The sequence below is a fragment of the Pseudochaenichthys georgianus genome, chromosome 12, assembly GCF_902827115.2.
Source record: "Pseudochaenichthys georgianus chromosome 12, fPseGeo1.2, whole genome shotgun sequence".
NCBI classification, from domain to species: Eukaryota; Metazoa; Chordata; class Actinopteri; order Perciformes; family Channichthyidae; genus Pseudochaenichthys; species Pseudochaenichthys georgianus.
Window position 1 is genome coordinate 12,897,086 of NC_047514.1, and position 22,560 is coordinate 12,919,645.

General features: G+C 37.3%; 1 protein-coding gene across 3 annotated transcripts; it reads right to left on the minus strand.

Moving 5' to 3' along the window:
• Nucleotides 1-4,330: 4,330 nt before the first annotated feature.
• Nucleotides 4,331-22,293, minus strand: fyb1b (FYN binding protein 1 b). 3 transcript variants are annotated; one of them, XM_034096015.2, is made up of 19 exons: nt 22,110-22,293; nt 17,924-18,881; nt 16,221-16,350; nt 16,079-16,131; nt 15,189-15,211; nt 12,981-13,048; nt 12,477-12,609; nt 12,159-12,318; nt 11,866-11,986; nt 7,326-7,345; nt 7,127-7,196; nt 6,909-6,995; nt 6,416-6,456; nt 6,076-6,145; nt 5,892-5,991; nt 5,485-5,647; nt 5,309-5,342; nt 5,085-5,116; nt 4,331-4,992 (listed from the first exon to the last, which is right to left on the minus strand). In XM_034096015.2, exons 1-19 carry the CDS (start codon nt 22,110-22,112, stop codon nt 4,970-4,972), a joined length of 2,289 nt encoding a protein of 762 aa, XP_033951906.1. In that variant the 5' UTR covers nt 22,113-22,293; the 3' UTR covers nt 4,331-4,969. The 3 variants fall into 3 exon arrangements, with proteins under 3 accessions (XP_033951906.1, XP_033951905.1, XP_033951908.1); XM_034096014.2 differs by having other exon boundaries at nt 17,903-18,881; XM_034096017.2 differs by lacking the exon at nt 6,909-6,995 and having other exon boundaries at nt 17,903-18,881.
• Between the last annotated feature and the right edge of the window lie 267 nt (nt 22,294-22,560).

The window sequence follows — 22,560 nt, forward strand, 5'->3', positions numbered from 1 at the left end:
ATAGATTGTTCCCTTTAGTTAACGTTATTTAAAAGATAATGATCATGTCCCCTTTATTGTATTACGAGCGTCCATTCCCATTGGATAACGGAGGATTTTTCACCCGGAAGTAAGTATTCTCCTTACTGTCGATTGATTTTACAGTGATATCTGAACTACTCATCAACTCAAAAACACCAAATTATCCTTATATTTTTTCGGAGTTTTTGGATGGCAGAAGACACTACACTACCCAGGATCCTCAGCTATCGTTTGGGACTACACCATGTGCTTAGCTTGACAAACCCCGTGATCAGGCCTCAAGCTCTGTGATTGGATGTTGGAGTGGCAGTGCGCAAAGTTTACACAGAGCGTCAAAAAGCACCTTGAAATGGAATGAAACCCATCGACGGCACACTATTCAAAACAGGAATCGAACGTGTCCTATCCCCCCCCCTTAGGTCGCAGGGTCCTCCAACAGTGCAACACAATAAAACAGATACACAGAACAAATAGTGAAATAGTGCAATAAGAGTCTATATACAAGTGATTGGAATCTTTTTTCTTTTTTTTTAACCTTTATTTAACCAGATAAAAGCATTGAGATACAATCTCATTTTCAATGCTGACCTGGCCCAGAAGGCAGCAACGTTACACATAACACATAACACACATATATAAAAGAGAACATAACTAAGAAAACAAAAGACAAAAAAGCAGTCACTACATTGTGAATATGATATATTAGATAAATAATTTCTAAGTAGCAGCCAGATGAATGTTATGGATGTTGTTTCTAAGTTCAGGTGTTTAATAGTCTTATGGCCTGGGGGATGAAGCTGTCCCTGAGTCTGGTGGTTTTAGTCCGGATGCTGCGGTACCGCCTGCCAGACGGCAGCAGACAGAACAGTTTGTGGCTGGGGTGATGGGGGTCTTTTATAATCCTGAGGGCTTTCTTTAAGGTTAATGTGGTATTTTACTCCACTACATTTATTTTAGTTACTTTACAGATTTGGATTAATGATGTGAAATATAAACAACCCTTAACTCAGACTTTAGTTACACCTGAGTAAAATTCAGTGAAGGTGATCGTCAAGTGCCAACAATCAGGAGAGATATTTGATAGTTGGTGCTTGAGAAGACTAAACATTTATCTGCAGATCCGTATAAAGCATATTCATTACTCGTTATTCCCTAATCGTTCATTAAAGACTGTAAATAATTGATATTTTGCACATCCCTTTCAAGATTCCAAGATTTTCTAAGGTTTATTGACATAATTATCATATACACAACTACGGGGGATGCTGATCCGTGCATTAATAGCAACAGCACAGACATAGGCCTATTATAAAGAGAAAATATGTTGTGGTGCCACAGGTCTACATTTACATGAAACGTCCCGATGGATCATGTTCATGTCAACAGATTTCCCGAGCATGTATGGGCTACGCAAACTTCAATCAACTTGATAATAAATAATCCACGGACCACCAATGTAACGTTTGACTGTTTAATTAAATCAACTTAAAATGACTCAAAAACAGGCTACATTGTTTCACATGGGCTATAGCCTATTACGGCTGTAGCCTACACAGAGCCGAACACACGCGATAAGAGCAGCCAGCGGCACCAACCATGAACAATATTAATATTAATAATACAGCTATAGCACAACACAACCCTCTCACTGCCTGGAGAGACGCGACGCCACACACTTCTTGTGTCTCTTCAGCCCCCAAGTTAACGTTAGCTGTCAAGTTAGCACTAGCACTGACCTTAGCTCCCTCCTCTCTCGGTTCTGTTGTAGCAGCAGTCACAACGTACGATGTGCTACCACCAGCTACATTCGGTTGGTCTTCTTGATCAGGTTGTTTGGCCGTCTTTTTAAAGAAATTGCCCAAGGTATGTTGTTTTTTTCTTTTCGACATGTCAGCAGCAGCAACAATGCCTGGTAAACATGCAGTGCTAACTAAACGAGCTTGTGAGTGAGTGGGTAGTGGGTGGAGCTGCAGGCAGCGTGCACGGTGCAAGCAGGCGACACTTTTTTCATGAATCATAAACTCTAAATATAATTTTATTTCACTTATTTTACACCTTTGAAAAAAAAACATGCCCAAAATGGAATTTATTTGGTCATCATATCAGTATTTTAGAGAGCTCCCCCCAAATTTCACAAACCATGTTCCCAGGGGAGCTCATGTCACCACTAGGGGAGCTATAGCTCCCCCTGCTCCCCTCCAGTTCGCACCCTCTTCATATTTAAATATTAAGAGTCTTAATATTTAAATGTTTTCATAAAATATAACACATTCAAAAGTGCTTTACAAAAATAAAAGACATTAAGAAAAAGGCATTTTAAACAGTCATTAAAAAGCAACACAATCTACCTGCATTGCATTACTCTAAACGTGTAATAACGTGCTTTAACCAGTAGGAGGTGCGGGTTAAAAAGCTGTCAAGTTTACAGTGTTAACAAAATAAAATATACTGCTGTTTTTGGTTTAGTTTTCGACGCAATATTTAGTTATTTTTTTTATATTTGTAACACAAAAGCGATGGAAAAAAGAAGATAGAAGATGAACTTTTATTAATCCCTCATGGGGAAATTATTTCTCTGCATTTGACCCATCCTAGTGTTAGGAGCAGTGTGCTGCCATTTTGAACGGCACCCGGGGAGCAATGTGGGGAACGGTGCCTTGGACACCTCGGTAGCACTTGTTCTTTCGGGGACTTGAACTGGTGACCTTCCAGTTCCCAAGCCAAGTCCCTATCTACTTCGCCACCACCGCCCCAAAACCCACAGCAACACAGAAAATATGGTCTTAACATGACCCAGAGGTCTAGTAGTTAATAAAAAACAATAATATCAAAACAGATTATTACTACTAACTTTATTGTGAAATTAAAACAGAACAGTAAAAGAATAGTTTCCGGTCTATTCTGATGCCCGATCTCTGTAGATAAATAAAGAACTACGATAGATGTGTAATATTTAATGCAGCCAAACCATTTATTACAATGCATTCATGTGATGATTTTCAAAGAGTAAAGCAAGCACTGCTGAATAAAGTATGATTTTATCTTTTACGAAACGTTTTTTATATGGAATGCAGTTGGAGGTCAATCAATCACAGAGCTTGAGGACTGATCACGGGGTTTGTCAAGCTAAGCACATGGTGTAGTCCCAAACGATAGCTGAGGACTCTGGGTAGTGTAGTGTCTTCTGCCATCCAAAAATTCCGAAAAAATATTCGTTTCTCCGAATCAAAGGGGAAAAATACAAAAGCATTGCACACAATTCAAACCAATCAATGTTGTGTAATTAACAAGGATAATTTGGTGTTTTTGAGTTGATGAGTAGTTCAGATATCACTGTAAAATCAATCGACAGTAAGGAGAATACTTACTTCCGGGTGAAAAATCCTCCGTTATCCAATGGGAATGGATGCTCGTAATACAATAAAGGGGACATGATCATTATCTTTTAAATAACGTTAACTAAAGGGAACAATCTATTTGACACAGCTGAAGCTCTGGCCTTCCTTAAAAACTAACTAATTTTATAAAAATCACAGTTGTATTACACACAATGCACTGTTTTTTGAGAACAAAAATTCGTAACTAATGTAATTTTTACATTCTGACGAAAAATAAAAATTATTATGAATACAAATAAAATAAAAGAAGCCTCCCGTGAGTTACTACAAGCTATAAAGTAGATTTAAAAAACGTTTTATAGAATAAAATCTCACTGCGAGACGTTGTAGAAATGCGCGTGTGCACCACGACAAAAGAGCCTCATTCACTTTACATTGGGTTGTTTGCGTGGTGCAGACACGTAAATGTAGCAGAATGCGTGACTCCACCACGCAATGCGGTGTTAAGGAGTCGTGGTGGAGTCACGCATTCTGGTGAGATCAGGTTGTTTAAATCTCCTAACAATGTTGTCCATTTTAGACATAGGCTTATTATATTTACAGCCCTTATTAATAACATCAATTTTCTGGGCTCAATATCTGTCTTGGCCGTTTTCGTTGTGATCGCTAAATTCCCCTTGTTTATAATAATCACTGGTCCTTCAGCAGGATACTCTCGTGATTCAAAGTGTGATTTTAGCAAACGAGTGCTTTTGTTTTGAAATCACTTCCGTGAGTTTCGCCCCGCCCCTCGCTCCAATGACCATTAGACCATTTAGTAAGGTAAAAAGCAAAAAGCAAAAAGGCCTCTCAAACGCTCTTCCCTTTACGTGTTTAATAAAGAAAAACAATTGGACGGTAGATACACGGATTGAGCTCTCTCTCTCTATAGCAGATGTGCTATTGCTTATACAAAAGGACACATAAAGATGTTTAGACAAAAATCAATATGCATTTTATTAATGTATGTACAGTACAATAGAGACATTTTGGCACCAACAGTTGTTTATTCTACATGTTAAAATTTGAGACAGAGACAACAGAGTTAACTACGGAGCTGTTAAAATGCCAGATGGCCTTAAAGTTAGGAATGGAATTTACAGTATCCTATTATGGACATCATTTAAAAAACAGAAAAACAATAATGTTTAAAACATGTAGATCTTCCTACCAAATTACAGAGCACAATAGAAGCATACATGTAAATACAGTGCTGTGGAGTTTTTAAATGCTTAACGAAAATACTGTTTGGTTACAAATGTTTCCCATTTTGCTGAAAAGTTGCAAGTAACCTTATTCCAATAGTTTGTTTTGTGTTTTTGAAGAAAACTACATTTAAAGGATGACATTTAAGAAATTAAGCTGGCCGAATTCCAGATCTCTGAAACACCGCCCACATGTCTAATTTATTCTGTGACTCAAATGTTGATAAATAAATATTTAAGAGAACATTTGAAATTTGGTCTAATTATTAGGCTAACCAAAAGCAGCTCCCAATTTATATTATCAATACAAAATAATAAATAACATGAACAGTATGAGTGTGAAACTATAAACCCAGTGCAATGGTTTTAATCGTTGTCATAGATGCAATCTGAAAAGAAAAGACAATATTTATTTTAAAATGTGTTTCTTTTAAAATGGAGATTGGGGTCCACTGCTTAAAAAAGGTAATAAAAAACATACCATCTCCAATATCATCGTAGATATCACCATCACTGTAAACAAAAACAAAACGATCAGTACCGACAACATGTTCTTATGTCTCTCTTTCTTAATAATAATAATACATTGTATTTGGAGGCGCCTTACATAACAGCCAAGGTCACCTTACAATTCACAAGATATTCAAAAAGTCAGTATAACCAGACTTGTGTGCACTTATGTGAGTGAATGGTTGTGGTACTTACTCTGTAAATATGTGGCCGGTCGAAACATAACCAACTGTAAAATACACACAGAAGCAGATTTTAGACTTGGGTCGTCCAATTTTGTGTTGCGACGAATACAAAAAAACTGTTGTGTGGGAATCTTGAATATTTATAAATGTGTTTGCAACCCCTAACAATGAGCTGCAGATACTCACATTTCCCCTCATCGTTCCGGCAGATCAGTTTGTTATCCACGGCGTTAACAATTACGTCAAGTTTCTCTCCTGCTCTGACTGCGAGCTCCTTCCCACTCCACTTCTTATTCGTCAGTGTCGGGGCGATGGTCACCTGGTTAAGCACCTGTATCTCCCCTTCATACTGAAAGAGAATGACATCATTAATGTTGCGACTATTGACACCACATTTGTTTTTAATGTAGGAAAAGCTTTGCCAGTTTAACTTTATATTCACCAGTATTATTATACCAAATTTTCAAATTGAATTTGATTTAAAGTATTATTTTTAGCTGTAGTCTGAATTCATTTGAATTATAAAGCGACAGTTTAATTTTGTTTTGCAGCGGTCAAATAAACATGCTTGAAGACATAATGGAGCAACACACTTTAAACTTTTTCCTGAATTCCTTCTCCTCTTTCTCAAACTTTTTCTGCTTTTTTGGGTCCATCTCTAGAGTCTTGCTTCTGCCTTTTAGTGATGGAAGGCTGCAGAGAAAACATACATATTTGATGTCACTTTTTTAAACCTCTGACAGTTTTGAAAATACAGGTAGTTGCGAATGATTGTACCTGCTGATGGTCGGAGGAACAGGAGGCCCACTTTGAGAGTCAACATCGTCGTATATATCCTCATCAATTGCTGTGACAACACGTACAAAAATAAGTTAGTTATGGAATATTTTTTACTTTAATACCAAAGACCACTGACATTAGATGAATTCAGAGGGGGCACATTTTAAACAAACTACTAAAAAAGACCATCAGCATGATTTGAAGAGTAGGTGTGTCAGTCGGAGATTCAAACTAGCACATATCTACTTTATATTATATAGGAAGGACAAATACTGGGAACACGTATCCTTTTTCATTACATATCCACATGGTATAATACTATTACAGTGAGTAATACCTGAATTCCCATCCGCATTGAACTGTTCTGGTGGAGGCATTCTGGCACAAGAGAAGAAAAATAGTTAACATTTTACATAATTTATATCATTGCAATATCGTTAATCAAAAGTAGGTTAGTATGAATCAGAGCAACCACACATGGGGATCACATTCACTGATTTGAACACAATATTTAGTTAGTATACTCGACATTGACGGACAATTCCTTTATACTACGATCTGGTTAACAGTCTTATATTAATTTAAGACATGCAAATGAGTTGAAAAGGTTAATAAAATCATCAACAGTTAATGCACTGATTATAACAGAAACAATGTGTAGATTAGTCATCCTTCAGTGTTAGTCAGTAAGTGATCTAATTTGGGGAGAGAATCAAAGTTCAAAATCAGCTTCATCTGAGAGGAACTCAAATATCAAAAAATGAGTGCTGAGTGATTATGAACAGTGGACAGTAGATCTGTGATCAGTCTTAGTACTGAGTGTATTTTACTCTTTAGTGCTGGATAGACGTCCGTTCCGGTCAAACATCTGAAGGAAGCTACGAGGCTTCTTAGGAGAAGACCTGCAGTCCGTGGGACTAAAGAGCCAACCAATCATGAACATATCTGCATTTCTTTCAATTCTTTTAACTTTCCTGTCCACATAAACATATTGTACTGAGATAATCGTACTCCATCTGACTATTGAAAACAAAAAAGAAATGCCTACATGACGTCCAGGTTTGGATCAATATCATCATATATTTCTTCTCCGTCTCCTGGAGGTGGGGGCAGGACAACTACAGGTAAACAGTAAAGACGTTACGATAACATATTTTACCAAAAAACAACCATGATATTAACTGAATGAAAAGATTGTAAACAAATATGAGGACATTCATATGTTCATTTTTAGGTTTTAAACATACCTCCTGGTCTTTTCATTCCACTGTAGGGTAAGAAGGGTTGAGATAAACAGTATAGATTGAGTAAACCTTTGTTTTGGCAAGTTGATACATGTAGTAAATAGGGTCATAAAGCTAAACTCATCTTGCAATGTAACGTGTACATTACTGGTTAATTATGAGCTTGAATGGTGCTGGTATTTGTATCGTTTTTAATCTTTTACAAGCTACCTGTTGGCTATTGTTTCAATTATTTGTGCTAAGCTAAGCTAAAACTGCAGATATAATGCCATCTAACTCTCTGCAAGAAATGTATATTAATCAAACATATTTCCTTAAGGGTCAACTTTGAATATTCTGAGCAAATCACAGAAAACAAAATAACATTTATTTAATAATATCTACAATAATATACAGTGAAAATGTGAACTTTTTAATATCTGTTTGTCTGTGTTGCTGAAGCTGAAGTTCTCTTGTTCTCTCTCCAGTCATTTCAGGTGCAACCCTGTCTCCTAAAAATTACGTTCCCACAGAACTAAACTGCATTCTCAATTACGTTTAGCTAGAAACGTATTTACTCCCACGTTACGTTTGTTATGAACGTATCTCAAATACGTTTATTTTCTACATATCTTCTAGAAACATGTTTTCTCCCAGGTTACGTTCCTTATGAACGTATCTGAAATACGTTTATTTTCTACATATCTTTGCCATTTATTGTCTTGCTTATAATGATGATAATAGTCATTTATAAATATCATTTTAGAGCACACCTTTGAAATCGACAATCGGGCTCGATATATGGTTAAATTAAAATCAGTAGGCGAGGCTGTAATTTCGCCAGCTGTTACTCTCATGTGCGAGGCAGAACATAATAGTTTTAACATGCCAAAAAGCTGCTGTGTCGTTCATTGCACCTCAAACATTAAAACAAATCCAGAGTTACGTGTTTCTGTACTTCCTCTAAGAAGAAAGGACAGTAACAGAAGAGCTCTGTGGCTTCAGGCTTGATCGCCGTTCAAATGACAGCGTTGGTTTCCCCAAAAGTGGGCGGGGCTGTAAAGTGAAGTAGATTTTACTGTCATCTATTATTCAAAACCATTCTATTTATTCTAACGTATTACATGCCAGTGTTTTATCTTTTTATTTATTTGTTTTTATTTTAAATCGTATAATGTCGGACTTTTTTTGTCGTCTTTGAGGAAAATAAATGGGGTTTAGAGATTCAAAATACTGAAATCTGTATTTTTTAAAATCTCTTCCTTCTAATTTGTTATTCTTTTCTAAATAACACACTGTTATTTACTCAACAATAGCACACAATTATCCTTGTTTTTATTTATTCGTTTAATTCTATAATCTTGGGCATTTAGCATGCTTTTTAGCCGTAAATAAAGTCACCAGAAACAGACGGGACATTTCGAGATTTAGGATGGCCCAAGACACTACACTACCCATAATCCCCAGCTATCGTTTGGGACTACAGTCCCGTTGACAAACCCCGTGATGTTGCGCCAAGGTTACGCCGAGCGTCAAGCTCTTTGAAATGGAACGAAACCACGGCAGACTCGAACGCCGCACCAGAACTACACATGCTGGCTATTGTGTTTCGCAACATGTTCTCTATGGCACGTCTCTACTGGGAATTGTAGTTTTAAAAGACGTTTTTCCCAAATGTAGAAGTTGACAGTATTACACTGTGTACAGCCCTGGAGGTTTAGGCGATAGGAAACACATTGGTGTGTACACATTTAAAACATGTAATTACTAAATGGGTGAAAATCGCTTGTATCCATAATAATTAATATATACCCACACGACAGCTCATTGTTACTTTGTAATTCTACTCCACTACAATTCAGAGGTTAACCTGGTATTTTTACTCCACTACATTTAGTTTAGTTACTTTGCAGATTCTGATTAATGATGTGGAATATAAACAACCCTTAAAGCAGACTTTAGTTACACCTGAATACAATTCAGGGAAGGTGATTGTCAAGTGCCAACAATCAGGAGAGATATTTGATAGTTGGTGCTTGAGAAGACTAAACATTTATCTGCAGATCTTTATAAAGTATATTCATTACTCGTTATTCTCTACTAATAGTTAATTAAAAACTGTATAATGGCTATTTTGCATATCCCTTTCAAGATTTCAAGGTTTTCTAAGGTGTATTGATCTTATACACAACTTGGGTCGCAGGTTCCTCAACAGACATCTATCAATATGTGTGTACTGTATTATACAGTACACACATATTGATAGATGTGCAGAATATGACAGTTTAATGGTGGAGGTATACAGTCTGTATACCTCCACCATTAAACTGTCATATTCTGCACATTTCTTATTCTATCTACATACATAAGAGTATAATTAATGTGTATAATATCATTTAAAATAAGTGTTTCAACATAGTTAACATTGCAGGAAAGCAATATTTTAGACGTTAAGTACTTTGGCAGGCTTAATATTCATCTGTAGATAGATACCCCCAGAGCTTTTTTCTTGTTTAAAAGAAGACCTTAACCTAAAGTATTTTTTAATGTGTTAATAAAGGTTAATTCGTTTTTCTGTTTTGCACATCCTCCTTAATATCTTTGTACATCCAGCACTAAACTGTTTTATTGTAGAGATCACTTAGTATCTTCTTGACTTTTTATATTCTATATTTCTATCATTGACCTTCTACTTTCCCCCTATGAAAGTATGTACTCTTAATATTGTTTTGATCAAATAAGATTATTCAACAAAAATAATTCAATAACATGCTTTAACCACTAGGTGGTGCACACAAGGTACACACAGCATACTAATAATAACTTTGTATTATTAGTGTAGACACTTATGTATAACATCTGAAGATGTGTAGTTTTATTCATGTTTTTACATAATTTTACAGGATATTGCTATACTATTTCTCTTGTTTTACTTCTACACATTAATATCTGATTTGTAAAACATCACAGACAGAAAGGCATAGGCTATCCGTCATTTAATAGTAAGCTATTGAAATTGTGATTCCATAGATGTGTCTCCCATCACCCAAATCCCCTGACTATTCTCTCAACTCAGTATTTAGATTCTTATATTCAAAGAAAATCAGTAATATCTTTAAAAACTACAAGTCCTTTTCGATCAGCTGTGCACCGTTATGGTGTAAATATAACCTATATACCAATTGGATCAAATATAAAAGTCAGCCGAATTACTATTGATACTGCAAGGAGACGTATTTTGTGAAAAGAAATTGAAGATGTTGTTTATTTGTTGATATATTTATGATCCACGTCAAGTATTCAGTTTTGGCAGCAGTTCTCCTGTTTGTCTCTCTCTATAAATAAAGAATTACGGCAGATGTGTAATATGTAATGCAGCCGAACCGTGTATTACAATGCCGTTATGTGATGACTTCCAAAGGGAAAAGCAAGCACACTCTGAATTAGGTATTATTTTATTTTTCGTTGTCGGATATCATATCTCCATATCAACACCATATCCCAGCGTGCATTGCGGCTAAAACATCCAATCAACAAGCTTCAAGCTGAGGATCTTGGGTAATCAGTTTAGTGGGTTTGTGGTGTGTATCGCTCAAAATGTCCCGTCTGTTTCCGGTGACTTTATTTACGGCTAAAAAGCCCAAGATTATAGAATTAAATGAATACATAAAAACAAGGATAATTGTGTGTTATTGTTGAGTAAATAACAGTGTGTTATTTAGAAAAGAATAATAAATTAGAAGGAAAAGATTTAAAAAAATACAGATTTCAGTATTTTGAGGCTCTGAGCCCCATTTCTTTTCCTCACAGACGGAAAAAAAGTCCGACATTATACGATTTAAAATAAAAACAAATAAATAAAAGATAAAACACTGGCATGTAATTTACGTTAGAATAAATAGAATGGTTTTGAATAATAGATGAGAGTAAATCTACTTCACTTTACAGCCCCGCCCACTTTTGGGGAAACCAGCGCTGTCATTTGAACGGCGATCAAGCCTGAAGTCACAGAGCTCTTCTGTTACTGTCCTTTCTTCTTAGAGGAAGTACAGAAACACGTAACTCTGGATTTGTTTTAATGTTTGAGGTGCAATAAACGACACAGCAGCTTTTTGGCATGTTAAAGCTATTATGTTCTGCCTCGCACATGAGAGTAACAGCTGGCGAAATTACAGCCTCGCCTACTGATTTTAATTTAACCATATATCGAGCCCGATTGTCGATTTCAAAGGTGTGCTCTAAAATGATATTTATAAATAACTAATTATCATTATTATAAGCAAGACAATAAATGGCACAGATATGTAGAAAATAAACGTATTTAAGTTACATTCATAACTAACGTAACGTGGAAGAAAATATGCTTCTAGAAGATATGTAGAAAATAAACGTATTTGAGATACGTTCATAACTAACGTAACGTGGGAGAAAATACGTTTCTAGCTAAACGTAATTGAGAATGCAGTTTAGTTCTGTGGGAACGTAATTTTTAGGAGACAGGGTTGTCAGGTGCAACTTGTCTGTGCATCAAACTGGTGTCGAGTAAGAGTATATAATTCAGTACCTGTTATCAGAAGACATCACATCGATGTCGTCGTATACTTCGGGGTCGTATGCCGGCTCAGATTTATGCTTCTTCAGAGTGTTGAAGTCAATTTCCACTGAAGTGGTCTTCACATAACCAACTGTTGGATAGATGTTGGGTATTAGTCATTGCATGTGTAGCTCATGAATAGATGGAAAATAAACAGATAATCAGAGACATATTCAAAGGCTTATTCTGTATTAACAGATTGTTTTGTAGGATGTTAAGACAAGGATACGTGAAATAGCTGAGGATTAACTACGTGGACTCACTGGATCCATCCTGCAGTCGACCCACCCACTTCCCCTCGGGGTTGCCCATGACACGTATTATGTCCAGGCAGTCTCCATGCTTCAGAGCCAGGTCGGTCTTACTCCCTTTACAATCCACACACGCCTTCCCCTGGTGGATGACGTCCAGGGAGCCAACCAACTAACACACCAAGCCATACACAAACACATGCAAACAGACAAGAAACAAGAAATAATAGATTGTTACATTCATTTGGATATGTATCCCTTTTTATGCTTAGCTAAGCTTACTCCCTGCTGGTTTTAGTTTCATATTTTGTTCCATTCTTGTTGACTCACTTTATATTTCTTTCTGGCATCTTGTTCCTTCTTCTCGCGTTCCTTCTTCTGCTTTTTCTCAGCCTCCAATCGTTTTTTCTCCTCCTTCTCGTCTATCTCTATCTGCTTGTCTTGTTTTTGTTCAGCTTCCTCCCTTTTGAGAGCAAAAGAGGGTTGACAATAGACAGTAAATTATAAAATTTGACAAATGGGTAGATTAACACAGCATTTCTAAGATTAGAAAACACATTTCTCCTATTTGACAAAGAAAAGTAGACAATACCCTGAAGAAATAAACTAAATGGTTCCAAATGTTCATTTCTGACACATAACTTTTTGTATGGTTGCAAAACAACCACCAGAGAGCAGTGTCGGTAAAGGTAGGTATAAACACAGCTGGACTGGGATCTGAACCAACGTTCGAGTTAAAATCAGCCAACCTAGTTTTTTTGGCAGGGCTTTTTCATAGATATGAAAAAGATGTTGGATAAACAGGTGAAGATTTAATGAAGAACACTCTCTCACCATCGTTCTTCAAGATCCTCATACATGTCATCATCTTCATCATCATCATCATGATCAACATTTTCCTCCTGGCCAAGACACACATAAAGAAGCAATAGTTAGAACAGCAGAAATTAGTTTACTTTAATACATGATTCAGTTCATACTTGAATCACTTCAAACCTTGTAGCCTCGTGTTACCACATTTGGTTTTCATTTTCTATCTTTCTTTGCCCCAATAATTATAATTTTTTAATTCCTCCTCTTTGAATATCTGCTATTTCTTTGCACAATACTTAAAGGTGGGGTAGGTAATTTTGGAGAAACCAGCCCGAGTGCGCTAGAATTTGAAAATAGACAGCCGGAAAATATCTGCCACTTCCTTACAGAGCTCCTCCTCCAACACACACGAACGCGCACAAGACCAATGAGGGCACGAGATAAGTTTGTGCACAGACAACCCAGTCTCATGGCATTTCGTGTTAGTCACAAAATTAATTTGATCTATTGATTCGTGTTCACCAACACGATTTTCGCATTTTTTTCGTGTCACACAGAACGATTGTAAAAGCAATGTATTTCTATGTTTCGTGCCTGCACCACGTATTTTTGTCCGGTCGGGTCTTGGAATACCAGAAGCTGTGTGGTTCATAAAAACATTTTCTTACCCAATATCTTACCCTAAACCAAACCCTATCCCTTTTATTTTAAATTGTATAATGTCGGAGTTTTTTTGCCGTCAGCGAGGAAAAGAAATGGGGCTCAGAGCCTCAGAATACTGAAATCTGTATTTTTTGTAATCTGTTTTTCCTTCTAATTTGTTATTATTTACGTTGCTTTTAAAATCCTTCTGTGTGACACGAAAAAAATAGCGAAATCGTGTCGGTGAACACGAATCAATAGATTAATTTCGTGACTATAACATGAAATGCCGTGAGACTGTGTTGGCACAGATGGAAGGCTGACAGGCAGGTAGGCCATCCAGTTATTTTAGCCGAGCCGGCTAAAATGATTGGTGGTGCTTTTTACAGTACTACGGCTTCCACAGATGAAATGTTTTTATGGATTTTTTGTCAAAGCACTTAAGATATTCATTGCTATCGGGATGTTAAGAGCATTCCATGGAATATAACAAAAAGTGTATCTCGAGCTGGTTTCTCAAACTTACCTACCCCACCTTTAAATGCACATATAGTCACACACCACCAACAATGTATCCTGAAAACAATCTAACTTGCATATTTTATTTGTTTTGTGCATACACTGTAAGTTATTATCATTTACAAGAATCATCTGTTCTAAATCGTGCTGTAGCTGGATGTTCCAATACATGTTGCTACATATTGCACCGTAAGGTTTAGTTTTTGGGTTAGTCACATGTCTTTTTGTGGTAATCACAAATTACTTTGCTGATTCACAACACTTTGTCCTGTTGAGTTCAAATATTTGTAATCACTGAACTGTTCATTTGCCTTTTTCCTTCAGAACAATTGCATTTCAGTAATTGGTCACTAAGGGAATGAATCAGGGATTATACAGCGTGAAGTTAAGCAATGATTCTAATTAGCATAGGTGCAGCAGTTCAGTCTGTTTTAGGTGTGCTTCAAGATGTCACATTCAGTTTGGTACAAAGCCAATACAAGCATTTGATTAATGTTCAATAGCTTCATTTGAAAAATATACATGTGCTGACCACCTCAAATGCATTTATAACCACACAGGCAGGCGATACCGCAGCATCTGTACTAAAACCACCAGATTCCGAGACAGTTTCATACCACAGGCAATAAGACTGCTAAACCACTGAACTGCTGAAACAACATCTGTTAAACACCTGAACTGTTGAAACAACATCCATAACATTCATCTGCTACTTAGTAATTATTTATCTATTTCTCTAATATATCATTCCAATAACTTGCATATAGACTCTTATTGCACTATTTCCCTATTTCCCTATTTCACTTTTTTAAACTATTTTTCTTTTTGTATTTACTATTTACTTGCACTATATATGTCTGTATCTGTGTTATTGTGTTGTACTGTTGGAGAAGCCTGTGTGACCTAAGATTTTCATCGGCATAACTACACTGTAGCTATGTTTGTATGACAAAATAAAGAACCTTGAACATGCACGCTATTTATCTAAGTGAGTACAGTATGTCTGCATTTAAATGTGTAATCACATGCAAATCTGTATTAATGTGAAATGAAATCAACATATCTCACCTTTGCTCTCTGACTGGGATGACCTAAAGAGAAACAAATAATCAACATTACAGGAGAATATGATTCTTATGGAAAAGCTCATCATCTGCCTTTAACTTGAGCTCTGAGTGGTTTTAGTAACATTAACAGTGTATCGTAAACATCTTATCTCTTGACTCTGAATCATGTAAAGCAAAGTTTCTTGAGGTTGCACTCACACTGAATGGAAATCTAGACTGTCTAGAGATAAATAGACAACTTTGCAGCATTTCTTAACTGCCAATGCTGCAAAGTCATACCTCCACTGTATGATTCTATCCCACATTGAATACTGTTTTACAAACTGGTCGTTTGCTTGTGCCACAAACCTGAAACCAATAGAACAGCTGTACAAGAGAGCTATCAAGGTGTTTGACAGAAAGCCTTATTCATACCACCACTGTACCATTCTTGAAAAACATAATTTCTTGAGTTTTGACAATTTTAAGTCTTTTACAAGTATGTGTTTCATTTATAAATGTTTACATGGACTGGCCCCCCCTCCCTTAGGGGAATTCATCCACACAAACACACTGGACGCTGCACTGCGGATGGAAATTAGCTGAAAGCTAAATCTGGCACTGTTACGCTTGACACATTTTAATGTTTTAAGTATTCATTACCGTGCATTGTCCCTGCCAAATAAATGATTAAATAAATACATAAATGAAAGAAAGAAACTACAAAAATAAGTCAGTAAGGCCGACTATTCACTGCCAAGCTATATTGACTAATGTAGTCTTCTGATATCTAAATATGGTACAAGGTTCACCATCACACAGTCCTCTCATGTCTCCCTGTGGCACAAAAAGGCCTTTCCACAGTGCAGTCATGATAATTCACATATATTTAAATAGTGATTGTTCCTGAACCTGTAGATGGTGGTAGAGGCGGGGGATCCTCGTGGAACTCACCCTGCTGCATCCTGAAACACACAGTCAGAGGTTACCTTCAGAAAACATACGGTACAATCATTATTTAGTTGGTTTTTCCCTGCAATAATGTGGCGCTTACATGGCTCCAGGGTGTCCGGGGGGCAGCCTGGGAACTGCAGGCTGAGGGGGTTGAGGTGGGGTCATGTTGTTGCTATGGATACTGGCGTGAGAAGGAATCGGGAGGGTTGGTTTCTTAAAGCTGCCAGGACCTGTGACAGAAAAACAGGATATTAAAAAAGAAAACAATTGCTGTAAGTTATTTACCAGTGCCCAACAATGATACATTGATGCATAGAGAACTATGGACCCCTTAAAGGACTAGTGTGGTTGCTCATGCAAAACAGAAACCCCTGATATACACTATGACCGAGTGAAAATACGCAAAATGGTTATTTCTGCTGTTACAGTTTTTACTCATTCTTTATGATGCTTTTAAGTCAACATGTATCCCTCACCTCTGACTGGATACCAATGTAGGTCAGGTGTTTGTCTAAATACAGAACCTCTCACTTCAAACTATTCCTGTTTGCTGGATTTACTTCCTCATATCGTGAAAACAATGTATTCTGTCAGAGTGCAGAGTGGGGGGGAGAGAAAGGAGAAACTGGACAGGGAACTTGGCTGGCGAAATAGAGGAACCAAGGGTGTTTCAGTGACTTTGGTCTCTTATCTTGTGCTCTGAACAACTGCAAAGCAGCTTTTGCAAGACTTGTATTCATTTTGTACAGAATGTACACAATTTAAAATGTAGACGCTGTATAAAATGATTCCTTAGATGTTCAGATGACCAAAAATACACACAAAAATGCAGGCTACACGTTGATAATGTCACTGTCCACTTTAACTATTGAAGGAAGTCCTTTTCACACTTCTGAAACGCATTACAGATCCTGCTTAAAATGGCATTTCCTGTGACAGAAAATAAATGGACTGAAGATCAACAGAAATAAAACTGTAACAGGAACCCCTCCTACATTTTGTATCAGGTCAATATCTCTTTTGCAGCAGAGACCTGAGAACGAAATACATCTCTATAGGATCACAGCTAGATTAGTCAGTTACCTGAACTGTTGACATAATTTTACTGAATTTCTAGGAAATCTTAAATAAGTAAGATTTTTTTAAAGATTTTAATTGTTATATCCCTTCCAAGAAAAACAAACAAACCTTGTGTCCTCAATGGCAACAGGTCACCACAAATAACATACAGATATCATCACTGCAAGAGGAATTTGTTTCTCTAACTTGAAATATGTTTATACATGCACAAAATGAGATCGGCTTGTTTTTTACATTTAAATCTGTAATATCTTCAAATTCAACTTTATACTTTTGAATCCAGCAAAATAAAAATAAAGGAATAAGGCATTCCTCTTTCTTGAATAATTGCCATCTTCAGCAGATAAATAAGCAAAGGTCCCCCCTATATAGAGCTCTTTGTATTTATGTACATTTCCCCTCTGTGGGACTAATAAAGGTATTCTGATTCTGATTCTTTGAAGCCTGCAACTTCTCACTCTAATCTAAATAAAGAATGCTTGCTTGGGTTTAACGGTAGCACCTAAAGTGTGATGACACTTCCTTACCGGGGTTAAGCTGTTATTAATTTGGTGATGCCTCAAACTGTAATGCAACTTTGTAAGAAGCAACTCTGTAGTGCATTGCACATTGTACTCATACAGATATTAACCCCCTAGATTGGTACATGTACAGTATAGTGTCACAAACCAGCCTTTTAATTCCTTATGTACCCCTACTTACCATTATCAGAGGCCACAGTACCTCTTTTAAAGCTCTCTAGGTGGACGTTAGGGGGTCGGTTGGGTTTGGCAGGAGCAGGGCCCAACGCTAAACTGTTGGGGAGGGGGTTTTTCTTGGGGCCTGAAGTGGCATCATTGGTAATGCTGCTTGTCTGAGGAAAAAGCTTTGGAGGTTTTTTGATGCTGGGTTTTTTACTGGCTAGAGGTTTTGGAGGAGGGACAGAGTTGGTGGCGGTGAGCAGCGGTTTTCTAGCTCCCCCGTTTGACGGTATGTCATCTGCTACCTGGCCGTTATCTGACTCTTTGTTGAAGGTATTCTGAGCAGTCCTGAAGTTGATCGGGGGCTTAAAAAGGTTTGCCGGAGGTGAAGGTTTGTTCGCAGTGTTGAGGCCAGCTCCTGCCAGTTCTTCATTTTGCTGCATTAACTTTCCAATGCTGCTGCTCGGTTTTGGTTGTAAACCTCCACCGCTGTCTTCTTTCACCCAGCTGGGCTTGGAGTTGATTGGTGGTTTAGGATAGGTAGGTTTAGGGTCAGACAGGGTGGGGATCAGTTGGGGCTTGTTGAAGGGGGGAGGCTTCTGTAGAGGGCCTTTAGCTTCAAAAGACTGTAAAAAAGGTGACTTCAAGGTTGACTGCTGTTTATTAACGGTGAAAGGTTTTCTGTTGCTGTTGGAATCATCCTGGGTGCTGGCAAACCTGCTTGCTGGGGCTTTAGCAACGTTTGGATCATTTACCTCTGAGTCACTTTTATTTGATGCTGTGTTTTTCAGATAAGAGGGTTTTGAAGGAGTATTTATGGAACCGCCTGAGAAGGACTCCTGGACGGGTTTCTTTGTGGGTATGGTGGGAATGGGGCCGAAGGAGGGGGTGGGGTTAAAAGTTGGTTTGTTGCGTCCAGGCGGTGTGAACGAAGACTCGTCAGTGCTGACCCCACCTGCTTGGAACCGAGCCATCATGGCCTTTACATCGGCTTTGTTTGCCTGGAAAGAGTGGAAGAGAATCAGGAAGAAGAATTATAATCAGAATACAAAAGCAGAATTGAAAATAACATTAGGGCTGTGCAGCATGCAAAATAATGTCAGCACAACAAAATATTCTGCTACAGAAACTGAAACTGCTGGAACGAGCAAAAAAGAAAGAAATCCTCATTATTTGACTTTTATGAAAGTTCACATGGGAACGGAAAGTTGCTCAACATTAAAAAGCCTTATTTCATCTCAGGGGATTTCCTTCTCTCTTTTCCAATCGCTTTATGTGATACATGCTGTTTTCTGTGGTTACTTAACCTCTCTGTTTGCTTCTATTGGCCACTCATAAAACCTACCTATTGACACAAACCATGATAAAAACACACAGAGCAACTACACACACAGCTCTTGCTGAAGAGTAGTTGTCCATTCATCAGAGGTTCAGGCTTGCTACATAAGGAAAAGACACTAAACCCAAAGTTATAATTAGCATCAACGCTCACCTTTCCACGTAAGCCATTGGTGTGTGAATGTGTGTGTCACCAACATTGGGTTATTAGAGCTTGGATTGGCAATCTTTATAAACTAGCAAGAGTAGAGTTGATTTTGAAAGTATCACACTGAAATAAAACGAACCAAGTGTTGTTATCCGTTTCCAATAAAAGTAGCTAGCAGGACAAGCTCCAAAAGAAGAAAAAAAAGTGCCAATATTGTTAGCTATACTGTCAGTCTATTTTTTTAGACTTCCCTTGAAAGCTATTCCCCGCAAAATGATAAAGAAAACATTCTTAAAAGCTCATGAAAGTTAAACGCCACATAAAGGGAAAGTCTTATATGTAAATTAAACACAACTATAAAATAGATAAACTCGTAATTGCAGGTAAAGTGCTCTATTACTGCAGGCTAACAAAAGCTACTTTTGTCAAATATGTATTGAAGAGAGGCAGCTATGTTTGCAATATGAGCAATTTGGTTCCACTAACTGTTTTTAAAGCACGGATAGATGCTATCCAATCGGAAACTGTTGGAACCTGTAAATGTCACTAGCTATGTAAACTGTAGTCACTGTAAATATGCTGTATGATGTCCTTTTTGTTTTTCTGTTTTATGTATTCATGTGGAACCTACTTTCAGCAGGTCACCCTTAAAAAAGAGACCAATGATCTCAATGGGATTCACCTGCATAAATAAAGGTTTGAAATGAAATGAATGTCTGTTTTGAGCCTTAGCAATTGTTTATTTTATTGCAGTTTGATTGGGGGAAGGGAAATGTAAATAAAATAGTCTATTGTGTTGCTTTCAATTGAGCCATTCAAACATCTGGAATGTTTCTCTCCTTTGAGCACAATGTGCAACATGTTATAACTCAGGATATCTCATGCCGCTTTACGAAGTGTAACAATAAACAGACCCAGTAGGTGCCACTCCTATTGTAATGAGGCAGGTTGGACTGGAGTCAGCACCATACCAGGAAGTAAAGATAAGATCATGAGCACACACATCTGATGTTAGTCCTACAACAGAGCAGTGGAAGTAAGGGAAAACTGTGTGATGCAAAGTATAATGTTATACCTGAAGAAGAATAGGAAGTTAACTAATAAATGTCAGATCTAATAACAACATTTAACCAAATACCTAGCTACAGTATTGTAAAACCAGTCCTACTTGCTTCAAAAAGAAGAAGCTGCTGGGTGTTATTGTAACAACAATGATTTCTGCATGATGTTTATGAGACATGCAAACCCAAGTTAAGCTCATGTTTACTTTTTAATAATTCTGAACGAGTTACGTTTCGAGATTGAAGCTTCATGTCTTCTCACGACCCTGACAATTGTTTTGGCTTTCATGTTTTAGAATTATGTTCATTTGCAAAACATTTCCAGTCAAGATTGTGCCTTTTGTATGGCATGGAAGTTGTAGGAAATTATTATGTTTTTTGTTATATGCTGGAGAAAATATAACCTTAACTCTGCCTTTAGACTTGCCAAAACATAACCATAAGAAAATGTCATAGTTGTAGGTTACTACAAGCAGATATTTGTTGGAAAATGATTGCCAGTTTAAACGTTTTGCTGCTTTTCAGATTACATTTTTCTACTTTAATTGACATACTGGACTTCTCTGCTCTGCAGTTATCTATCCCTCCATCATTCAAAATATGGCTAAAAATCTTTTATTACGGTATATTGCTGTATTCTTGGTCTGGGAATGGACAAGTAAGGGATGTTGGAGCATTGTTTTTAGCTGAGAAGGCCACTGCCCACTTTTACTTTACATCTACCACCTTTCTTAAGCAAACTCTGCAGCAGGTTCCGTATTTGGTGCCCTAAAAAAAGGCTTAGGGTGGAGTCTCGCTTTAATAGTGCCAGTAACATCTTGCAGTGGTGCCATAACCCTTTGTCTGTCATGATGTGACTGCATATGAAATCAGAGGAAAGTTCCCTCATCACGCGTCTGTTTCTTAACCACAGTGTACTAAAAATGGCCCAATATGTTCTTTACCAGACAGTCGCAATTACCGGTTCTCTAAATGTCAGTCCAGTTGCAATTTTGTTTAAAGAACTTTCAAATGTTTGAAACTCCTCTTAGAATATAGTTAGGTGTTAGCTTATAGCTACATTTCCTGTTGCTGCAAATATACCATATACTTTTGCCGTCTATGCAGCCATTAAGCATAGGTACATGTTAAGTGCAATGACCAGCTGAGAAATGAAAGAGAAAAAACTCACTTCTTGTCCAAGTAAAGAGGAAACATGATTTCTATTTCCAGTGTGATGAAAAGTGGAGGCCAAAGTTCTCTTGCTCAATCTAGTTAACACGAACCCGCACAAGAAAAATACCAAGAGGGTGAATACTGTTTTTACACAATATAAATGAAGAAATCAAATGGAAACTTTAAATGCAATTCAAATAATTTGGCTCTTTTATTAGATTAACTAAAAGCCTACACATCACTACAGTGACTCTGAAGTCCAAGGTGTGTTGAATGCCAGTGCACTATTTAACTTCTATTTAACTTAATCCTCCTGAATCACACGTGCACAACTTGCTTAAACACATTGCATTGGTAAATGAATGTGTACAAGCATGTTATAGGAAGTTGTTGCAATGAAATACTTGTCACTCACAATTCTCATATAACTATAAATCTTGTGAAATCTTCATATAGTGCGACATATTTCAAATTGTAGCTTTCAATAGTAACTTAACAGTTTTAATTGCCAGTTTAGTTGTACTCACCATACTGAGAACAGCAGCCCCAGGTACCTCTGCTACGTCCGAATGGTTGGTGTGTGAAGTGCAGCAGAATGTGTTTGATCAGTGTGTGTGTGTGAGTTTCTGTTGCTGTCGAAGAGAGAGAGGTAAGATATGGTGAATGACAGCGACTGTGACAAAGCATTAAGTGAGTGTGTGTGTTTGTATGTTGGGGGGATGAACATTCTGGTAGGAGACTACTTCCTCTCTTAGTAGTAAGTATGTTTTGTGTGAGTGTCCCAGCCTCTGTTATCTGTGTGTTTTTATCTGACGGATTTGCCTATCCCTGTCAAACTTCCTGCACATTCCCTCTGTGCTCAACAACTGGTGCCCACTCACTCACTCACTCAGCGGCAGGTGAAGAGAAAACACTGTGAGGCTTGTTCCTTTGTTTGAAACACTTCAAATGTGACTATTTTGGGGAAAGAAATGTCAT